General features: G+C 47.2%; 1 protein-coding gene across 1 annotated transcript in view; it reads left to right on the plus strand.

Annotated features, from left to right (window-relative positions):
• The window catches only part of LOC117740413 (interleukin-1 receptor accessory protein-like 1), a 155237-nt gene that overhangs the window by 40133 nt on the left and 95191 nt on the right, over positions 1 to 19913 (plus strand). Inside the window, exon 4 of the mRNA XM_034546805.1 lies at positions 14121 to 14400. Coding sequence (XP_034402696.1) covers positions 14121 to 14400 — 280 coding nt within the window. The remainder of the gene's footprint in view (positions 1 to 14120; positions 14401 to 19913) is intronic.

Here is a 19913-nt window from a genome sequence, read left to right on the forward strand (position 1 = left end):
GATTGAGGGCGGCCAGAGGCTCATCTGTGATTGGTGGCTAAAGTAATCAATTGACGATAACCCCCCCGCCCCTCCTCCTGCCCGCCATCCACACAGCTGGGAGGAGGAATGCAGGAGGGAGGGAGGGAGAGGGGTTGGCAGCGGGAGGGTCTGTGAAGACGAGTCGAGAAACTCTTGTCTTGTTACATCATCACAACCCCTGGTATCTGGTAAAAATCGAATGTCTCCCACTCTCACGGATCACTGAGAGGAGGAGGCGACTCGTTGGTCTTGTTAGTGATCACCGGCTCAAACCTGGTCTCTCTGACGGGGGGGTTGGCGGGGACGACTGGATGGATGGACGGGCTGATGGGAGGAGCAGAGGAGGGCGCCCCTCGATATACGCTTGGCCGGACCGTTTAGTCGTGGTCCTGGTAATCTCTGGTGACCTTGGCTGCTGCTCCGCCGGCTGGATTTCCGCAGTGCCGCATTAATATTCACGCGGTTCGGAGACGGGCTCACACACACACACACACACACACACACACACAAACTCTGTCTCCCTCCCTCTCCATCCGTCGCTCTGCGTTTGCTTCCTCCCCGATGCGTTTCTGGCAGCCGTCGCTCTCAGCCGCTCAGCATCACCTCTCCCCATGCCGCCCGTACAAATAATCCACTGACCTCAGAATTTATGGTGGCGTCTCAATCGGGCCGGTGTCAGTATTTGGCAGGCTGAAGGGTTTTTAAGTTTATTTTCCATGCCATTGCTGCTTTTATTAGATAATGTGCAGCCTAGCGAGATGACACAGACCGAGGGAGATGGATAGAGGAGAGGAGGGATAACTGGCCGCGCTATTTGTCAAACTTCAAACTTTGATATTTGTTTTTCCCTCGCTTTGCTTGCTTCTCTTCAAGGAGAGGTCAGAGGTCGGGGCTAGCTACTAAACATCCGCCCTGTATCTGGCTCAAGGACAGGAAGCAGGGATTTGTCTCACTATTCCTCAAACACTGGAAGGGAAAAAAACGCTGGCTGCTTTCTGACAAATGCGACTGGAGTCAAAATGGAGTCATAGTGGAGTCAAAATGTCATAGTGGAGTCAAAATAGTTGAGTCAAAATTTAAAGACAGTGTCCCCCTTAAAATGCTGACGCTGCATTTCACATTATAATTTCCCCCTGCAGACTGAATAAGGGGGTGACAACACCACATTTCATTTGTGCTGACTTTTTAAAAATCAAATAGATTGACAGAAAAGAAGAGGAAGAAGAAGAAGAAGAAGAAGAAGAAACAAAAAAAAAAAAGAAGGGGAACGGCTGACATCTGAAGTAATCCTACAGTTTTCATTTTCGAATTGGGGGAATTAGTCAAATACTGTTAGTCAGTGTATTTTATGCTGAGCGCGTGTCTCCAAATGCGGCACGGATCCGTTTTTTAAAATTTTAAAAAAAAATTAATACAACACTCAACATTAGTGCAAAGTCGAACAGAAAGACTGCCTTTCTTCCTCTGTCGCATTTTTTAATGGCAGGAGAAATCTCATTTCTTTATGGCGTCCTCTTCATCTCAGCAGAGGAAATATAGTGTTTTCATAGCTCTCTTTAAAAGCTTTTGTCGTGTGTGTGTGTGTGTGTGTGTGTGTGTGTGTGTGTGTCTAAAGTCCAACCAAGGGCAATGCCTCCTTCTTGATTATTGGTGGAGGGGAACATGAAGGGGAGTGGGGGGGGGGAATGGGGCAATGAGACAGAAGCAGATTAAAAAGAAGAAGAAAGGACTCATCATATTGTCCGTGATATCAAAAAGGAGTGAAATGTGTTGCAGGAAGGCGCGTTTTACTGTTGACGGCCTCACAGCAGCGCTGCTTTGGTCTGATTGATATACTGGAGCAGCGGTCTTAGCATTTGATCAATATCAGAGGCAGCGCTTTTTATCCAGTGCAACTACTGCACAGATATACTGGAGCCGGAGTTGTTTTACTCCGACCTCCGGCACCCTCCGGCGTTATCGGCAGAAGAAGCCTGTGGATAGGGTCCGGGGGGGGGGGGGGGGGGGGGGGGGGGGGGGGGGGGGGGGGGGGGGGGGGGGGGGGGGGGGGGGGGGGGGGGGGGGGGGGGGGGGGGGGGGGGGGGGTTGAAGAGCTTCTGCAGGTCCAAGTAGCTCAACATTTAAATGAAATTAAATACAAATTTTAAAAAAAGGGAATCTCCTTGATTGAACCGCCATGTTACTCTTCAGCCTGCAAAGGCACCTGAAAGTGTTCAATATTGAAATAAATATATATGAATGTGGGACATCAAAAAGGGAGTTTTTTTCCCCCGTATTTACTCGTCATATAACGCATTTCCCTTTTGCTTCCATATTTCAACACACTCGACGGTCTGCATAAGAGCTGTTATTTAATTTCTAGTGACAGAAGTGATGTTTAGATCACAGGATAATGATAATGATTTGATGTCGTGACCCTGCATTCATGTACAAATAAAAAAAAAAAAATCTATCCATCTTTTCGCCAAGTTTCAAGACACTCAAAGTGCTTCCAATGTGGAAATCATATTAATATCAGCAGGCTGCATCTTCCGGCTTTGACGCTATACTTCTGAAGCAAACTGCATTAATGAATTTTAAATGAAGCTTGAAGCGGTTAAATGCTCGTCAGTCTTCGGCACAACTCCCGAAACCTGCAGAAAACTGCAGATACAAACAAAATGTGAACCAGCGCATTTGAAAAGGAATATGTCAAAAAATATATATTTTTTTTGTGTGTGTTGGAAGCCGGTGACAACTTCAAAAAGCCCCACTTCTCTTCATGCCCACATTCAACGGCTGCGGTGGGAGCACTTACCAAATGAGAGAGCCGGTCTGAACAGCTGAGGAACAATTGCATTAATTTAGTGTGCTCAGCCACCTCGGCAGATAGTTTGTTTATATTGGATTACCCCGTTGTTACCTCGCCCGAACCTGCGATTCTCGCTAACAAGCCCACCGAGCCTTTCTCTGGAGGGCTTTCAGACACTTTTCGTTTTTTTTTTGTGGGGGGGGGGGGGGGGGGGGGGGGATTTTTTATTTATTTTTGTCGCCGTTGTCGAGCGAACCGAGTGAGTGCCGCTAATTGGGCATTCGTCCCTCTCTTTATTCCGGTCGCTCAAACGGGCACGCGGGATGCGGCGTGCCGCCCTGTCGGTGGGCTTTTTCTTCTTCTTCTTCTTCTTCTTCTTCTCCTTCCCCTTCTCCTCCTCCTTCTTCTTCTTCTTCTCCTCCTCCTTCTTCTTCCTCTTCTCCTTTTTTGCTTCTTCTTCTTCTTCTACTTCTTCTCCTTCTCCTTCTCCATGTGGATTTATTGTAAATTCAATTTGCATTCAGGCTCTAATTTGCTGACACTGTGCATGAATAGATTTTTTTCTTCTTTTAAACTGCAATGCACCTTCAGCACCCACAACTGCTCACCTTCAGCCCCCCCCCCCCCCCCCCCCCCCCCCCCCCCCCCCCCCCCCCCCCCCCCCCCCCCCCCCCCCCCCCCCCCCCCCCCCCCCCCCCCCCCCCCCCTGAAGGGAGGAGATGCGGTGCAGCACATGCTAATGGAATCCTTCCTAAGCTTCTAATTGGAGCAGAATATGATGGCTTACTTTGAATCAGGGAAATGAACTGCTTGTTATCAGCTAGTTGGCTGAGAGATAAGGGAATTACAGTTTGTGTGTTGAGGGAGTTGTTTTAAAAAAAAAAAAGTTTTTTATGTGTGAGTGGAACATATAACTGTGTGTGTGTGTGTGTGTTATATAACGAAAAATCTCAAAATGACCAGATCGGGCTCATGTTCATCTCTTATTTAATTAGTTTCAGAGTTGAAAGTGTTTCTGACCTAAATACAAGTACTCCCTATTTGCAGTGTCTTAATATGATGTATTCATAGTTGCCGTTATTTTGGTTTATTTCATGTTTTGACAAAAGAAAGCCACCATTCATATTAGATTCCCATTATATTTCACTCTGCTGTATCTTTCTCATCATTCTTTTCTATGTGTGATTTGCGGGTAATTGCAATGTTGTGTCATAACGTCGGGAGAACCTCCGCTCGAAGGTAAAAACCTGTTTTTAAAATGGCTCGTTTTGAGACCGTTAGTCATCTTCAGTCTGGGGATAAAAGTGGAAAATGATTGACTTGCGCCCGTGCACGTCTGCCAACGGGGGCCCGCGTTCGCCATCAATTAGTGTTCTGCGTTTCTCGCCCTCGTCATTGATGACTCCCAGCTCGGCCCGAGGAGGGAGGAGACAGTAATGCTCCTCTACACAAGATGTGCCAGCAGCTTATTTATTTTTTCTTCTCCTTCGAGACAGAAGTTAACACGTTCCTCTCCAGATTCCCCCAAGTGGAGGCACCCGGCACCAGCCAATAGGAGGCGCTGGCGCAAGTCACATGGACATGATCCGCCACCGGCTTCCCGCCGGCAAAACACTTTAGAAATTGTGTTCAAATTTCCATTATTTTATTTATTTTTTTACGACATAATACAATGTTGGTAGAATAAGAACATGTTTAAATAAATGACTTGAATCTCAAAAAGCCCCGCTCGTGGGTTTTTGACTGCGATGCCCTGTTGATGACGACTCCACTCGACACCCCCCCCCCCCCCCCCCCTCCCCCCCCCAGCGATTTATTCTATGATTGCGGTTTTGATCCGTCTTTTTTCTTAAAAAAATTTACGGCGCTCGGATCTGATGAATAATGTAAAAACCGACCCCGGTCCAACTTTGCATGGGAATAACGAGCGATGGATGGATTCAGTTGAATACAGTGTTCGTTGCCGCGTGACGACCGGGGGCTGTATTACACGCTGCGCCGTCCCATTTCTAAAAGGCCCCGGAATTTAAAAAAAAAAAAACATCGCATGGAAACATCGCAGGCCAGCTGTCGTCGCTTCCCCACGTCAAAGGGAATGAGTGCAGTGCATCATATTATCTTGTAATTGAATTGTAGCGGGAGGTAGGTTGGTAATCAGTGTACAGCAGGTAGTTTTCGTTCCAGTGTTTGACAGTAATGTCCTCTAATGGGAAGCTCTGGCTCTACTCTTGTTCCAGGCCACTAGGTTTCCCTCGATCCCTGGCTCCGTGTGTGTGTGTGTGTGTGTGTGTGTGTGTGTGTGTGTGTGTGTGTGTGTGTGTGTGTGTGTGTGTGTGTGTGTGTGTGTGTGTGTGTGTGTGTGTGTGTGTGTGTGTGTGTGTGTGTGTGTGTGTGTGTGTGTGTGTGTGTGTGTGTGTGTGTGTGTGTGTGGCAGAAGTGCTTGATTCTGCATCTCCCCTGCCAAACCTGAATTCCTTTCAATATTCCTGAAATATTATTAGTTTTTTTTTAACATACACTAGACCTTGAGGACCTATCTCTCAAGGTAGCCAGCCTCCCTCCACGTGTGCTGAATGACTGGCGCTTGCCAACGGCGAAGTGATTTTTTTTTTTTTTTTTTTTTTTGCACCACCCCATTGCTTTTTATTTTTTTTGGGGGGGGGGGAGGGGGGGCGTCCTCGCTGATCTGCAGCTGGAAATCCCTCCCACTCCGACTCCCCTGTACAAGAAGTGAACAGCTCGGAGGAAGTGATGATGCTCTGGTAGTTAACACTTTGGGGGGGTTGAACGAGGTCAGAGTTGACGTATGAGAGCTGACACCGGCCCCCCCCCCAAAGCCTGCTGCTTTGCTTTGCTACATATTCCAGCCGTCTTTCCATTTCACAGACGGCTGGCGCAATGTGACAAGTCTCTCTCTCTCTCACTCTCTCCATCCATCTGGGCACGCTCTATTTTTTTCCCGCCGACGCTCATTTTCGCAGGCTAGGGGGGGCACCGGAGCACGCCCCCCCCCCACACCCAAAATGGTGTGTCGGTGTCCGTAGTGGACCGGCGAGTGGTCTGAGTCACCGGCTTAGCGCCATGATACAGCGCCGAATAACAGGCTGACGGGGGGCTGCCGGCGGAGGCAGCGCGGTAATGGCGCGGCCTCGTTCTCGCTGTGTGTTTTGCACCTGTGTGGGCGGGCGAGAGAGTGCACGCACGAGCACGCGCCCGTGTGTGTGTGTGTGTGTGGAAAGCGTCTTATCCGCTCGTCCTATGTGCGCAGTCATGTCTGCAATGCAGCACTCTGGGTATATTTTTTTTCAGGGCTCAGTATTGTTTATGTTGTGTGTCCCGATGCCTCCCAAGGCTGTTTGTTAGATGAGAGGATTACTGGCGCTGAGGGGGAACAGAGAGATGCTTTATTTTTTTGCCCTGATTACATAGTGTGCTCTCTCTCCCTCTCCCTCTCTCTCTGGAGTAGACACCCCAGTCATAACAGGATCACTTTTACATCTGCTCCCTTGTCAAATGTTCCCCTGAAATAGGCACGGCGCTGAGAGTAAACATATGGATATGGAGTCAATTTTCATAGTTTGATCGCTCTGGGAGAATTTCCAAAATGACATGATTGCCCCTTCCCCCCTCCTTCTTTTTTTTTTTTTTGAAAGTCAGAGTAGAAGTCATCCCTGATTCACACGGCGAGCTGATCTAATAGGACGATAAGACACTTTGTCACATTTGGATGTAGAGTCGGGTGATGTCTTTTTTTTTTCTTCTTTTCTTTCTGTGCTCATTGAGCATCGAAGGGAAAACAGGCGGATTTACATACTGCTTTGAAGATAGACGCGCTTCTGTTCCTGCTCCTACTTCATATTTCCGCAAGGACTTTACGCACTATTCTGCATCCACACAATGCGCGGAATACATTAAAACCAGTGACACGTTTATATTTGTTTTTTGTACCCCGTTAAAGTCATATTTCGAGGATTATTGCATCTACAGTGTTGCTATACACTGCGTGGCGGTTTATGTGACAGGGATTGAGACGGTAACCGCTCGTCGAGAAGGTCCTTCCCATTAAATTGTCCTTTCACAGGATGAATGCGCGGCTGTGAAGTGGGACGACGTCCTCGATCGGTTGCACTTCAGCCATTTCAGGTCAAAACAGTTGTCTTGTTTTTTTGGGGAATTTAAGCTAAATCCAGTAGTCGCAAATGTCCAAAAAGCCCACTTCAGTGAAATACAAAAATAATGTCGCAAACTGGCATGTGATGCAGAACATATATTTTTTAAATATGTCTGCACCGGTTTGAGGACATTTCTTTTTTGCGATTGACTAGCAAACTGGTAATACATTTTTTTTAAAAGATGGTATCTGTTGACGTGTTCAGTTTCTAGTCCATCTAGTATTACTGTGTGTGTGTGTGTGTGTGTGTGTGTGTGTGTGTGTGTGTGTTCTTATTTCCCTTATTCTCTTCCCTGCAAGGGTCCATCCTGGTGAGGTTTTCCTTGTCCCCGTTCCCATCAGCTCCCCTTCTGTGCTCCTTGTCCCCGTCAGCATTTAACCCGTGATTGGAGACAGCGGGCGGCGCTCTCTCCGGAGGCTGCGTCCAATCAGGGGAGCCGAATCTGATGCGGAAAGGGAGAAGCGGGGCAAAGATTGCCGGCAATGTTTATTTTGCGATGGAAGCAAAAGCAAGTTTAGTTTTTTTGTTGTTGTTGTTGTTGTTTTGTCCCCAATCACATGAGTGATTTGCATATAAATGACGGCCCCGGTGGCTGTCAGGGAAGAGAGGGAGTTGGGGAGAGAGACAAATGAAGATGAAGTGTCACGAGAGTAAAGTGCAGGTGAGACGGGAAGCGAGAGAGATCTGTTTTATCTGAGGAGGATGGGAGGTGTTGTAAATGTCACTGCAGTCGTGAAATAAGCTGGACAGCTGGAGCCCCCCCCCCCCCCACCACCACCACCACCAAGGACATCTCTCTCTCCACCGACATTCAAAGATGGTCGGAGCTACTAAAGCACGACCTGTTCTGTGACCAACCTGAGACTATTGCAGTTAGCCTAGCTTAGCATAAAGACCGGAAATGGGCGGGGACTGCTCGACTTGCTCCATCCGAAGTGAGGGAGAAAAAGATTTAAAAAAAGAAGACTTACCCGCTATTTGTAGGTTCTTTAGGTGTGTTACTTAGTTGTAGTTTTGTCCATGTTACTATGGCGACGTTAGTCCCACCCCTACTCCGCCTCCGATTGGCACGTTTCCCAGAATGCCGAGCCGTTCCTCGAAACATTTTTTCCCCTTTTCTGCATGTCCCGCTCCGTATATATTTATAGACCGCTGTGGTTTCCCCCCCGGGCGGCGTTATATCCTCCTTTATGTCAACATGTGGAACATAACTGGTCACTTTAGCATTCGCAGTTCCGTATTGCCGCGGTGCCATTACACCAACAGCATACAGCCTTAATTACCCTCCCACCGTTTTGGAAATGGATTATTTTGTTTTCAGGCACAAGGCCAGGGTTGGCTTATTGTTCCAAAAGGTCTTGGTGTGTGTGTGTGTGTGTGTGTTTGTGTGTGTTCGCATACTCTCCCATGCAGAGGCTGTAGCTGATTGCTTTGTTGGATGATGACTCGTTCTCTTTTTCCACCTGCTGGAGGTACTTCAATCACGCAGGTAATCTCCTCCCGTACGCCGGCAGGCCGAGAGGTTACCTTTCCCACACATCGGAGCCGTTTTCCTCTTAATTGAGACCCACTCTGCTGCGACAGCGTTCTCGCAAAAAAAAAAAGGTGGAAAATGGCACTTTCGAGACATCTTTCTCCTCCCCGGCCTCCTCTCCCGTGCCGCCCCCTCCACACAAAAAAAAAAAGAAGAGAAAAGAAAATGGCTGTGAAGTTGATACGTTTCTTTAGGGACCCTGGAGCCCGGCCAGCGAAGACACACACACACACACACACACACTCTCTCCATGAGGGCAAGTAAAGGTTGACGTCAATCCCCCTCGTGGAGAGTGTGTGCGTGGGTGTGTGTGTAGGTGTGTGTTTACCCAATCAGCCACGGTATAATATATGCGTGCCTTTCTGATTGAATTACACGGGGGCCTTTATAGAGAAAAATGGTAGCGCACCATCTCCTTGAGTGCTTATGAGGGAGCAGACACTTTGTGGGAGTCTCCGCGGTGACCTGACTCAATCTGCATACGATTACCCCTCAGCAGACCTGTAACCCAATTTATGAGCTGATCACCTCCTCTCCAGAGGGAGCACACGCTCCCCTCTCAAGTGGCAGTAAAATGGAGCAGGAACATGGTGACATAACATTTGTATAGCTTTACTGTGGCGCCCTTTAAACTCGAAAAAAAATGCATCATATCCTTTTTCAGTTATTTGTTCATGCATGTTTACTAGCATCTCGGGCCGCATCTGTGTCTTTTCTCAGCACGCTGGGGATTATTTTTCATGAATACATTTTACGATGCGGTTCTCCGTATATATTTCAATATGAAGACGCTCCACTAAAAATAGGAAACTGGCTTCTATAAAACCATCTGCTGCATTATAATGCGTTTTTTAAATGCAGAAAGAGTCACGAGGGAAGTGTGTGGGGAAAAAAACCCGACTTGAGGTCAGTTTCCAGTGTGATCCTTCGCAGAGTGAGGGTCAAATTTGCATGATTGAACGTTGAATAATGGTAAATATGGAGTGTAATTGGCTTTAAGAATCAAAAAAAAAAAAAACTTTTTATGTAATTCTTCTTCGACTTAACCTTGATTTGTAATTTGCCGTATATTTGAATTCAAGCCTTATTTGCGAATACATTTTAATATGAAGAAGAAGAAGAAAAAAAATGCATATATGCAGCCAATTACCTTTTGGCATAGTTTTCTCCCCTTCATATAAATCACATCTGTGGTTTGGTTTTGGCTTATTTCATGAGGATGAAAGGCTTTTTTTTTTTTTAAATAAATGAAGCCCCAGTCTTTTACACAGTTGGACAAATGAGACAAACATGACAAACATAAAAGCTAGGCAGGCCTGACAAATGGTTCCGTCTTTTGTTTAATGGCGTGGTTAAAATCGGGATGTGGCTAAGACCCCACTTCGATGTGGTCGTCAGCGAAGGCGGCTCCATTAAATCCCCGATGTTCCATGCGGTTGGCGACGCGCAAACATTTGTTCTGCGGTCATTTGGCAAAACAGCTGACAGCTGACAGTTTACCAGCTAGCATTTCTTCCAGCTGACAAACAGACTCGTTCGCAACCCCCAGGACGCCGCTCGGGGGGGGGGGGGAAGGGGTCCGGCGGGCTGAGTGCTTGCTCGCCGCCGCGGACGCCGCTCGTGCCCGATTGGCCCGAGACGCGGCGTTGTTGTTCTCACAAAGCAGATTCCCCCAACGGTTGTGATCCAGCAGAATGGGAAATCTGGTGAGCTGGGAAAAATGTTAATCGAGTTCAATTAGGCTTTGTACCATGTTTCCTGGCAACGGATGAGGCAGAATCCCCACCCTCACTTCCTGAAATGAACGATAAGCCGTCTGTCAAAATAAGGAACGGCCGATTTGAGGATAGGTGCGAGATAAGCTTCTCGTGGCGGACACGGGAGATAAATACTCCCCTTAAGGGGAAATTAATTTCGGGTTTTTGATGCCTTTATTTTATTGTTTTCTTTGTACGCTGGAGATGCGTTCAAAACCCAGAGCGGTAATCGAATGTTTTGTGGCGGTTTTTGGGGAAAAATCTCCAATTCTCACTGTTGAAAACAGCCACTGTTGCGTAATGTTTTCAGTAATGATCAACCATTTCATTGTCGTAAAAAATGAATTAGTCCAACGACTGTGACATCCGCATTTGTCCCAAGCGTAGCGATGCATTTGTGCTATTTTTGCACGATGTGATGTATTTCACTAAAGTGGCAAACATCGTCAGACACAACGTCAAGAAAATAATGCTTTCTCATTCTTTGAGACATACATTCTCAGCTGTGATTTAAAAAAAAGAAAAGAAAAAAGAAGACTGAGTGTTTTATATTTGCAGCGATGACGTAGCCATGCTGTCTGCTCTGAGGCCGTAATGCATTTCCTGTGTTTCCTGTAGGTGTGCAGAGAACAGGGGTCGAGGTCGCCCGGTGGGACGTATTGGCACATAAAATACCTTTTTTCGGTCTCGGTCCTGTGAACCTGCAGATACGTCGATGTAAAATACTCCAGAGTGGCTGCTTTCTGAGAAAAAAAAAAGCGTATTGCATAATGGCGCATTATAGAGCGCTGCGGGACGGAATCCCGACACCCGTAAATAAATAAATAAATAATGCCCTTTTAGCACCTCCAGTTCCCCTCGCTTTGAAGTCAGCGAAGGTTTTCGAGAATGTTTTTTTTTTGGGGGCAGCGAGGAAACCCAATTGTTTTAAAGATGTGCCGCGTGTGCGTTTTCTGCGTACGCGCACACCCAGGAGACCCATCAGAGGCATGAACTTCACGCACGCTTTAGCCAAACTAATCTTGTTCTCCGTTTGAGCCGCGGCCTGCTTACGTGACCTTTTCCCGGCTCCCCTGCTGTTTTCCAGAGGTTGTGTGAGTAGAAAACTTACCGTCTTACCGTAAGCCTCCAAGTTATTATCGTCCGCAAACTAATTAGCAAGTTCTTGATAAGCGAGGGTAGACCCCCCCCCCCCCCCCCCCCCTCGTGTTGCCATGGCAACAGTTAGACTTAATCACAATGAAAGGAGTGCGGTGTCGTTGTGGCTCGCAGAGTCTCCTGAAGCATTTGCTTTTGCTCCAGTTCTTCACTCCTGGTTGTACGGTTTAGTTTTTTCTTTTTCTTTTCTTTCTTTTTTTTCTCCATTGCCTCGCTCGTGGGAGGACCCACTTACTTTTGAGGAAAACAAAAAAAAAGGAGGCTTTTGAGGACGCAACGGCGTTCTCGTGAAATGAAGACGGAGACTTTATTGTTGCTGGTTTCGGGATCACGCCGGATCAGGAAAAAGTGCTGCAGATTTTGGCACCTGTTACCGGTAAAAAATAAATTTAAAAAAAGAGCTGTCAAATCACAGGGCTGACGGCGAGCTCGGTACATTTAAAGGCAACGTTCACCCTCAAACAGCTGTTTGTTTCTCACCTTTGGAGTGAAGTGAAGTCCAGGGCTGAATTGTGGTAAAGTGCTGCATTTTATCAGCTTTTTTCTCTTTTAAAATGTTATCCTACATTTTAAAGTCAACTTTATTGTCATTTCTTTCATTTGTGCAAACATACAAAAGATCTGAAATGATGTTTCTCTCTTGTCCAACATAAAGTGATAGCAGTGATAATAATAATAATAATAATAATAATAATAAAGTGCAAAACAGATAACAACAACAAAGAACATGTAGACAACATATAAGTTAAGATACTATTTACATCTGTATTGTAGCAGCAAACATTTCCCAGAAAGCCATTCAACATCCTCACACGGATGGAGTGTTATATGTACGATTAGAAATTAGACAATTGATAATCGATTTATTGTTTCAGTCGTTGCTCAAAATGACCACATCTTGAATCCCCGTGTACCCCTGTCCTCCAGTTTTTCTAGGCCGGCCTAGATATGCTGTGTGCTGATTTGATGTGATGAATATGATGTAAACTCTGCGCCGCTTGGCTCTGTGACACCGACATCTCTTACTGACAGTCTTTTAGTCACCGATGTATCTTTCGCCGTTGAACGCAGCTTTTTTTCCTTCTTTTCCGCGGGCCACTAAAACACCCACCTGGCGCCGTCTGCTCCCAGCGTGACCCTCACCGGGCCACACAATACGGCGTAATGACATAAACCCCCCGCCAACATCCCCGGTCACCCCCAATGACTCCTGCTCGCGCCGCACCTCTCTGATTGGTGCCCGAGTTGCTTCTTTGGTAAATAAAACATTTATAGAGGCTCAATTAGCGGAGCCTGTTGAGTCTTCGGCAGCTGTGCTTGCCAGCTGTTTTTAAAGGAAGAGCGATGCAGCGAGGTGAGGCGAGGGAAAAGAGGATGTCAGGCACAGGAAGGAGGAGGGGGGAGGGGGGAATGGATCAGGCAAGAGCAGGCCCGACAGCTTGTTTTTTATTGGGTGTGCGCCCAGTTTCTTTTATTTTCTATACACACAACCCAGTAAAAAAGCAGCAGAGAAATAAGCTTTTTGATCAAAGTTTATCCGTTTCAAAAGGGCCCAAAGCTCCATCCTCTGCAAACTCAGTGGCTTTTATCTGATTCATAAGATATTAAGTTGTTTTAACTTGAGACCCTATTGTACAGTTGTCATTCCTACGGGATCCCAACCAGGAGATCCTGCAGGGGGAACTGATCTGATCACCTGAACCCGAAACCTGCTCTGCACCATCGCGGTTTAATGCTCTGTGTTTTTAATTAATCTCTTATACACCCAAAGATGGTGAAGAAAAGAAAAAAGCCTGAGGATCAAAACCACCCATTCGCCTGCTGCGCAGAGATAATGCGACTTTTCTTGACTGACAGTCGGTGGGCTCCATTAATTGTCTTATCGTGGAGACCCCCTCATTGCTCTGCCCCTGACTTGTGCACAATATGAGACGAGCTGCTTTTCTTTCTTTCTTCTCCATTTGTACGACATGAAAACATCCTTTTGAGTGGAGAGTCAGAACCGGGGTCTGCGGATGTACTTCTTGTTTTTTTCTCAGGGTCAAATGTAAGATGAGTGCCATCAACGCCGTTTGAATGGATTCGGGCGGCGGCGCACAGTTTGTCGCCAGTAGACTCGATTTATGTACGAGAGGTGGTGACACGCGAGTCGAATATAAATCCAATAGTGTGCGTGGGGGGGGGGGGGAGAACCAACGCATGAATGCAGCAATAGATTTGTTGAGAGGTATTGATGATGAAATCCTTCAACATACTTACAGGTTATAAGGCCGCCCGCCCGCTCGCTCTCTGTCTTCCCACTTAGGCACACTTATTGCCATGAGCTGCGGTGTCTCTAATTACTAATGGCGTCCTTTTAGTGTGTGTGTGTGTGTGTGTGTGTGTTCTTGTGAAAAGCAAAAAGGAGGACACTGTGCCACAGTGCTGCATGGTGGTAAAGAAAAAAAAAGAAAAAACGGGTCTTGATTGATGGTGATACAAGGATTGCTGGCAGAGCACACGAACCGACAGTCCGATGCCAGCACTGAAAGTGGTCTTGTCATGGTTGCCGCATACCCTTTTCATGATTACAAATAGCCTCCGCTTGGCTTGGCGATGATGTGCATTGGCTCAAAAAGCACCCGAAGCCTTTTTATAGCAACTCCCTGCTTAATTCTCCTTTCCTCTTGTCCTTCTTTTCTTTTCAGTGGAGGGCTGCACGGATTGGTCAGTGGACTACCTGAAATACAAGGTGCTTCTGGGGGAACCGGTACGGATTAAGTGCGCTTTGTTCTATGGATATATCCGGGCCAACTACACCCATGCGCAGAGCGCAGGACTTAGCCTTATGTGGTACAAAAGTGCGGGACACGGGGACTTCGAGGAACCCATCAGTTTCGACGGCACGAGGATGAGCAAGGAGGAGGACGCCATATGGTTTCGGCCGGCCGAGCTGGACGACGTGGGGTACTATTCCTGCGTGTTACGGTAAGTTCCTCCAGCACCCCCGTTTATTTTGCCTTGACCTAGTGGACGCTTTCATGAGAAGGGTCTTCCACCATGTTGGTTTTGCCAACAGTGTGACAGTAATACAGCGGGGGTAAACAACATTTTGTGGAACACCCGTGGGCACGATCGAAGCCATATTTAAAGTCATCCCCCGGTGATAGCTAGTGTAGTCTCTCATCTCTGGCCAGAAGAGCACTGGCCGTTGGTCCCACAGTGCATCTTCTAACAGTACGAGGCCCCCCTTTTTTCTTCGCTTTATATGCTCAATTATTTCTTTATCCTCCTCTGGGGGACAATAAGCCATTAGGTGCAATTGGTAAATCCATAACTCACAAGTCCTTCTTTCTTAAAAAAAAACTAAAAAACCTGTAAAAGAGCAAGAAACGAGATGAAAGAGGACGGACAGTAATAAAGCGCGAGAAGATTGAGGGAAGGGAAATGGCCGCCGAGATAAAAATGAGAAGAGATTCATTCGCCCTATCTTCCTTTCCCACTTGCCTGATGGCGGAGGTGGACAATTGTTTGATTTATGAGCTCTATAAAGTGCTGGAATTTTCCGAGCCTCCGAGCTCATATCGGCAGAAGTTTTCATTAACGTGTAGGTTGTCTGTGGCAAGGACAAGAGCAACTTGAGACTTGAACTTGAAATGCATCTCCCTGAAAGGTGGGAGCCTAATCCTTTTGGAATTCAGAAGACGACCAAAAACACGCTAACAAACATTTGTCTTTCAATCAAAACACAAATGATTTAGCACATTTGTTACACTGAGAATCAAAATAGACCCAGGACCATAATGTCCTCTTGAGCAGTTGCACTCAACACAGGCTTCCCTGTGTTTCACGAGCTCAATTCTAAGAGGTTTTTTTGGATATTACTATTCATCACCATTAGCGCTCGCTCCTTTTTCCGCGGCGCTGGCCGCCGTGAATAGAGACGGGCAGCACCAATCCAACAATCCTCCATTCAGGGGACATTGGCAGCGCTTTCTGGAGGTAGACAATCAGTCGGCTCCGAGGTTATTGTGTAATCGCGCCGAAAGTAGAGCCGCGAGATTTGATTTGGAGTCGCGTTGCTTTGTCGCCATTCACAAACCGAATTAAGGGGGAAACACTTATATTGCACATATCTAGAAATAACAAAAGGTTCTGAATGCAGAGCACTTTTCCATCGCACAGGGTTTCTCTCTGCAGGCATTTCTTTGGACTTTTGTTGCCCCCATAGTTGCTTTCTCCAGGCTTTAAGCACACGGATGTTCACTTTTTTTCTTTCTTTTTTTACAGTTTGTGCAGCTCTCAATATTTGCCACTCCAACAGAATATTTAAAACTGACCTTTTTATTGACAATACCCTGACGCTACAATCAGGGGGAGGGGGGGGGGTTCGGATCGTCACAGTTGTATAGGGATCAGACACGTGACACACTGATTAGCTCCAGCACTCCAAGGTTCGGCGATGCAAATGATACATATTTTATGTTCACTAATTATCATTCAATTGGGAAATAGTCAACACAAGATAACGTTGGCACTCGCTTTGTCCAACGATCCATCAAAGCTCAAGATATGATATATGGGTGATAACTCTTGGCGGGGTTTCCCTCAAGCCTCATCCACCAGCTGTGTTAATTGAACGCCCCAAAAGATCAATCTGTCACAATGTGTTCACTCTCCCCGAGCAGAGCAATGTGCACTTTCCTTTTTTTTTAAAAAACAAAAAGTTTTATATAGTAATAACTTATTAACCTTCCAGGTAAAGAGTATTCTCTCTGTACTGGCTCATTAGTCGGCTCTGCACAGCGGCGACATATGGTGGCTTCTCACAGTGGGACTGTTTAAAAGGCTCGGGAGGGTTAGGTTAGTGGTTACTGTGTGTGTGTGTGTGTGTGTGTGTGTGTGTCACATGTTTGGCTTAATGCAGCTTTTCTGAAGTGCATAGCAATGCGTCAGACTGGACCGAGAGGGACCATCAAATTAGAATGATTTATAGCCACGGCTCCATCCAGATGACTGACAGTGCAGTGGTTTAAGGGAAGCAGACTCTTTGATTGCTCTCCCCACACTGCATACCGACATAACCCCCCCCCCCCCCCCCCCCCCCCCATGTTACAAACATGTCACAAAAGGGAGAAAGGTCAAAGAGAGCGTCTCCAAAGTACCTTTCCACAGTAATAACACTTGAACCGCCGCCGTTAAAGCCGTTGACCTTAAACGGCGACAGTCTGCCGCTTGTCCCGTTTTTCCGTCTCGTTCCTTCACTCTCGAGCGTCCACGGCCAAATTCCGCACGGATTGCTCTTCTCTTTTTGTCTCGGCAGCGCGGGGTCCTATATTTGATCAGCGCTCGCATATGTTAACATATCACATTTGGATTAGGCTCTTGGCAGCGCTATATTCCTACTTGAGCGTGTTCTAACGATTCGTTCCCGTTTTTTTTACGATGCTCCCCGTGATGCTGTCGACCTCAAAGCGAGGATTGAGACCGGTCGTCCTCGGACAACGTCTCGCCGTGGTCTTTTCACTCTATAGTGTCTCCGGACATCGTCATCGGTTAGCGAGGATCCAGGCGGATTACAGCGAGAAGACGCTTCAATGTTCGAGTTGAATCAATCTCCAGTAGAATGATATTGCGATATGAACATTTGGGTTTCTTTTGACATCTAAATGGAAATCCTGAGAAAAAGAAAATGCATCTACACAGCTACATTACTGTTTTTTATTTATTTATTTAAACAGCTTATTTAACCTTTTCCCTGTGCACATACACAACTAATTGTAATATTTCTTATTGATTATGCCTCGCTCTCTTTGAAAGCAGCAGGGGATGTGTTGAACACTGGTGTTATCGAGCACGGCTGGATACAAAATAAAAGGCAGGTGGGGGGGGGGGGGGGGGGGGGGGGGGGGGGACGCTGTCAAAAGGGAAAGAAAAAGAAGTCTTGAGCGTCAGTCGACCTCGTTTATCGTTTCAATGCCTTCATACTTCTTCATAGTTCTTTCTACGATATCAGGCAGAGACTTTCTGTTGGAGCCAATCGGCTGTGAGTTTGTGACGCGACTCTGACACACGCCGCCGTGCCCGTCCACAGGCTCTCCGGATGCCGAATGCCAGCTGTCTGTCACGGGTCGTTATCGCACTCGGCAACGCCTGACGTGAGCGAAACATTCTGCCGTCCCGAATGGATGATCCCAAGAAAAAAAATCGTGATTTTGTTGTTTTAAATATTAGTTTTAACCATTTGTCATATGGATGATGACAGAGACACATCTGCACTGGGGAGGAGGGGGAGGGAACACACTTCTCCTCTTTTCAAGCACTTTGTTCTTGAAAGTGTTTGAGAGGTAAAACATTAAACTACACTAACAAAATGGTGTGAGACATCATGTCCTCTATGCTGTTACACCTCTTTCCTTCCTTCCTTTCTTCCTTCCTTCCTTCCTTCCCTTTTTCCTTCCTTCCATCCTTCCATTCTTTCCTTCTTTCCTTCCTTCCTTCCCTTCTTTCCTTCTTTCCTTCCTACCTTCCCTTCTTTCCTTCCTTAGTTCCTTTCCTTCCTTCCTTCCTTCCTTCCTTCCTTCCTTCCTTCCTTCCTTCCTTCCTTCCTTCCTTCCTTTCCTTCCTTCCTTCCTTCCTTCCCTTCCTTCCTTCCTTCCTTCCTTCCTTCCTTCCTTCCTTCCTTCCTTCCTCCTCTGAACATACATGCACACACATACAGCCGCACTTGTCACATCCATTGCGTATTTCTGCACAGCTGCTCAACACACACATATATACACACACACATACACACACACACACACACACACACACACACACGTCACTCCTCTGCTCCCCTGAGAGTAGCTGCCACTGATATGAACTTAATGTGCCTCTGATCTGTATGTAAAAGCATACTCAACATGCTGAGGATGGCTGACACACACACACACACACACACGCTGATATACTGCACATGCATTATGGACATATGATGAGGGACCGCTCTCGCCACACACACACATGGTACATGGGAGCAGATGAGCTCGGTGTCAAAGCAAAGATGTTCAGATGCTGCTGTGCCCGCAGGAGGTCCGCCGTACGCAGAGCGAAAACATCTGCAGTGGCTGAGTGTGTCCCTTAGTGACACACACACACACACACACACACACACACACAGTGGTATCCTCCATGTACCAGGATGGCCTAACTCGCTGACGGCATGTGACGTATGTGATTTTGGATTCCACAAAGTGTATTTGATCAAATCTTTTGTGTGTTTTGGTTCTGTTTTTTTTTTTTACTCTTAAGACTCTCATTACATTTTGAAACTAGAATCAATAGCGTCCACACCGAGTGTGCAATCTTTCTCAAATTGTTTTTAACGCGAAGTGCGCGAGCGGGCGTTATTGAATGGTCCAGTTCATCCCGGTGTCAGCCACTCACCTCAATCTCGCAGAGTTCAATCACTTCCAGCCGTCTGCAGAGTGTCAGGCCGCCTTACGCTGCCCGTCTCTCTCTCCATCGACACGCTCGTGCTTGTGCAGCGTAAGTTAGTCTGTTTCACACAATTTCACGCTCTGGGATTGCTTAGCAAAAGATTCTTTTATTAACGTCGGTGTCTCCCCAGCTTTACACCTCTGTGGAAAATCTTTCAATTGTTCACTCCTGGACTGTTCGCCGCCGCACACATCGACTTGAAAACAACAAAAGTGCACCGTCGTCGGTTTTCCAAACCGCCTCGCCCTATTCAGTGGTCACGTGCAATGCGTGATGGCAGTCGCGTCGCGCCCCGAAGTGACAGTTGCCTCGTTCTCTTGCTTCTCTTTTGTCTCCGCGCCGCTTTCCATCTCAATGAACAAAGTCGGGGTGACAGCAGCGCGACGCAATTATCTGATGATCCCTTTTCAAATGTTTTTTTTTGTCAAATCCGCCAAACCTGTCCGTCGTGCGCGGTCGAGCAAAAAAAATGCCGCCGCGCATCGACCCGGCGTGCGAAAAAAGCGCACGGATTACAGTGTCGGATGTAGCGGCGCGCACGGAGGATTTCCACTCCATGGCAGGTGGCTAATGCCTCACCTTTAACCCCATTTACCGGTGTTGGCAAGCTGCCGCTGTCCCGGGCTTATTAATGGGTTTCCTGCATGTCCCGCAATGCCGCGGCTGTCACCAGCAAAGAACAATGGGAGGGGGGAGATAACAAAGAAATGTGTGTGTGCATTTACCCCGAATTGATGCTGGACCTCTCACCTGCTACCTGTGCGCACACACGTACACACCGCGAAGACACCCGCCCCCGCCCGGTCCCGGACATGTCGACTCTGTTAGTATTCGTGGGCAGGGGTGGCTGGTGATCTCTCAGGGAAGTGACAGTCGGAATGGGCCGTCTGGAACACTCCCTCATTCAGCCCGAGTCGGGCCCTGTCCAATTGATCCAGCCCAGCTGTCAAAGCCAATGAGAGACGCGAGACGAAGGAGCAGCGGGGACGGTTTGTGCTGCCAGGGATTATGGATGACGT

The sequence above is a fragment of the Cyclopterus lumpus genome, chromosome 2 (assembly GCF_009769545.1).
Source record: "Cyclopterus lumpus isolate fCycLum1 chromosome 2, fCycLum1.pri, whole genome shotgun sequence".
Lineage (NCBI taxonomy): Eukaryota > Metazoa > Chordata > Actinopteri > Perciformes > Cyclopteridae > Cyclopterus > Cyclopterus lumpus.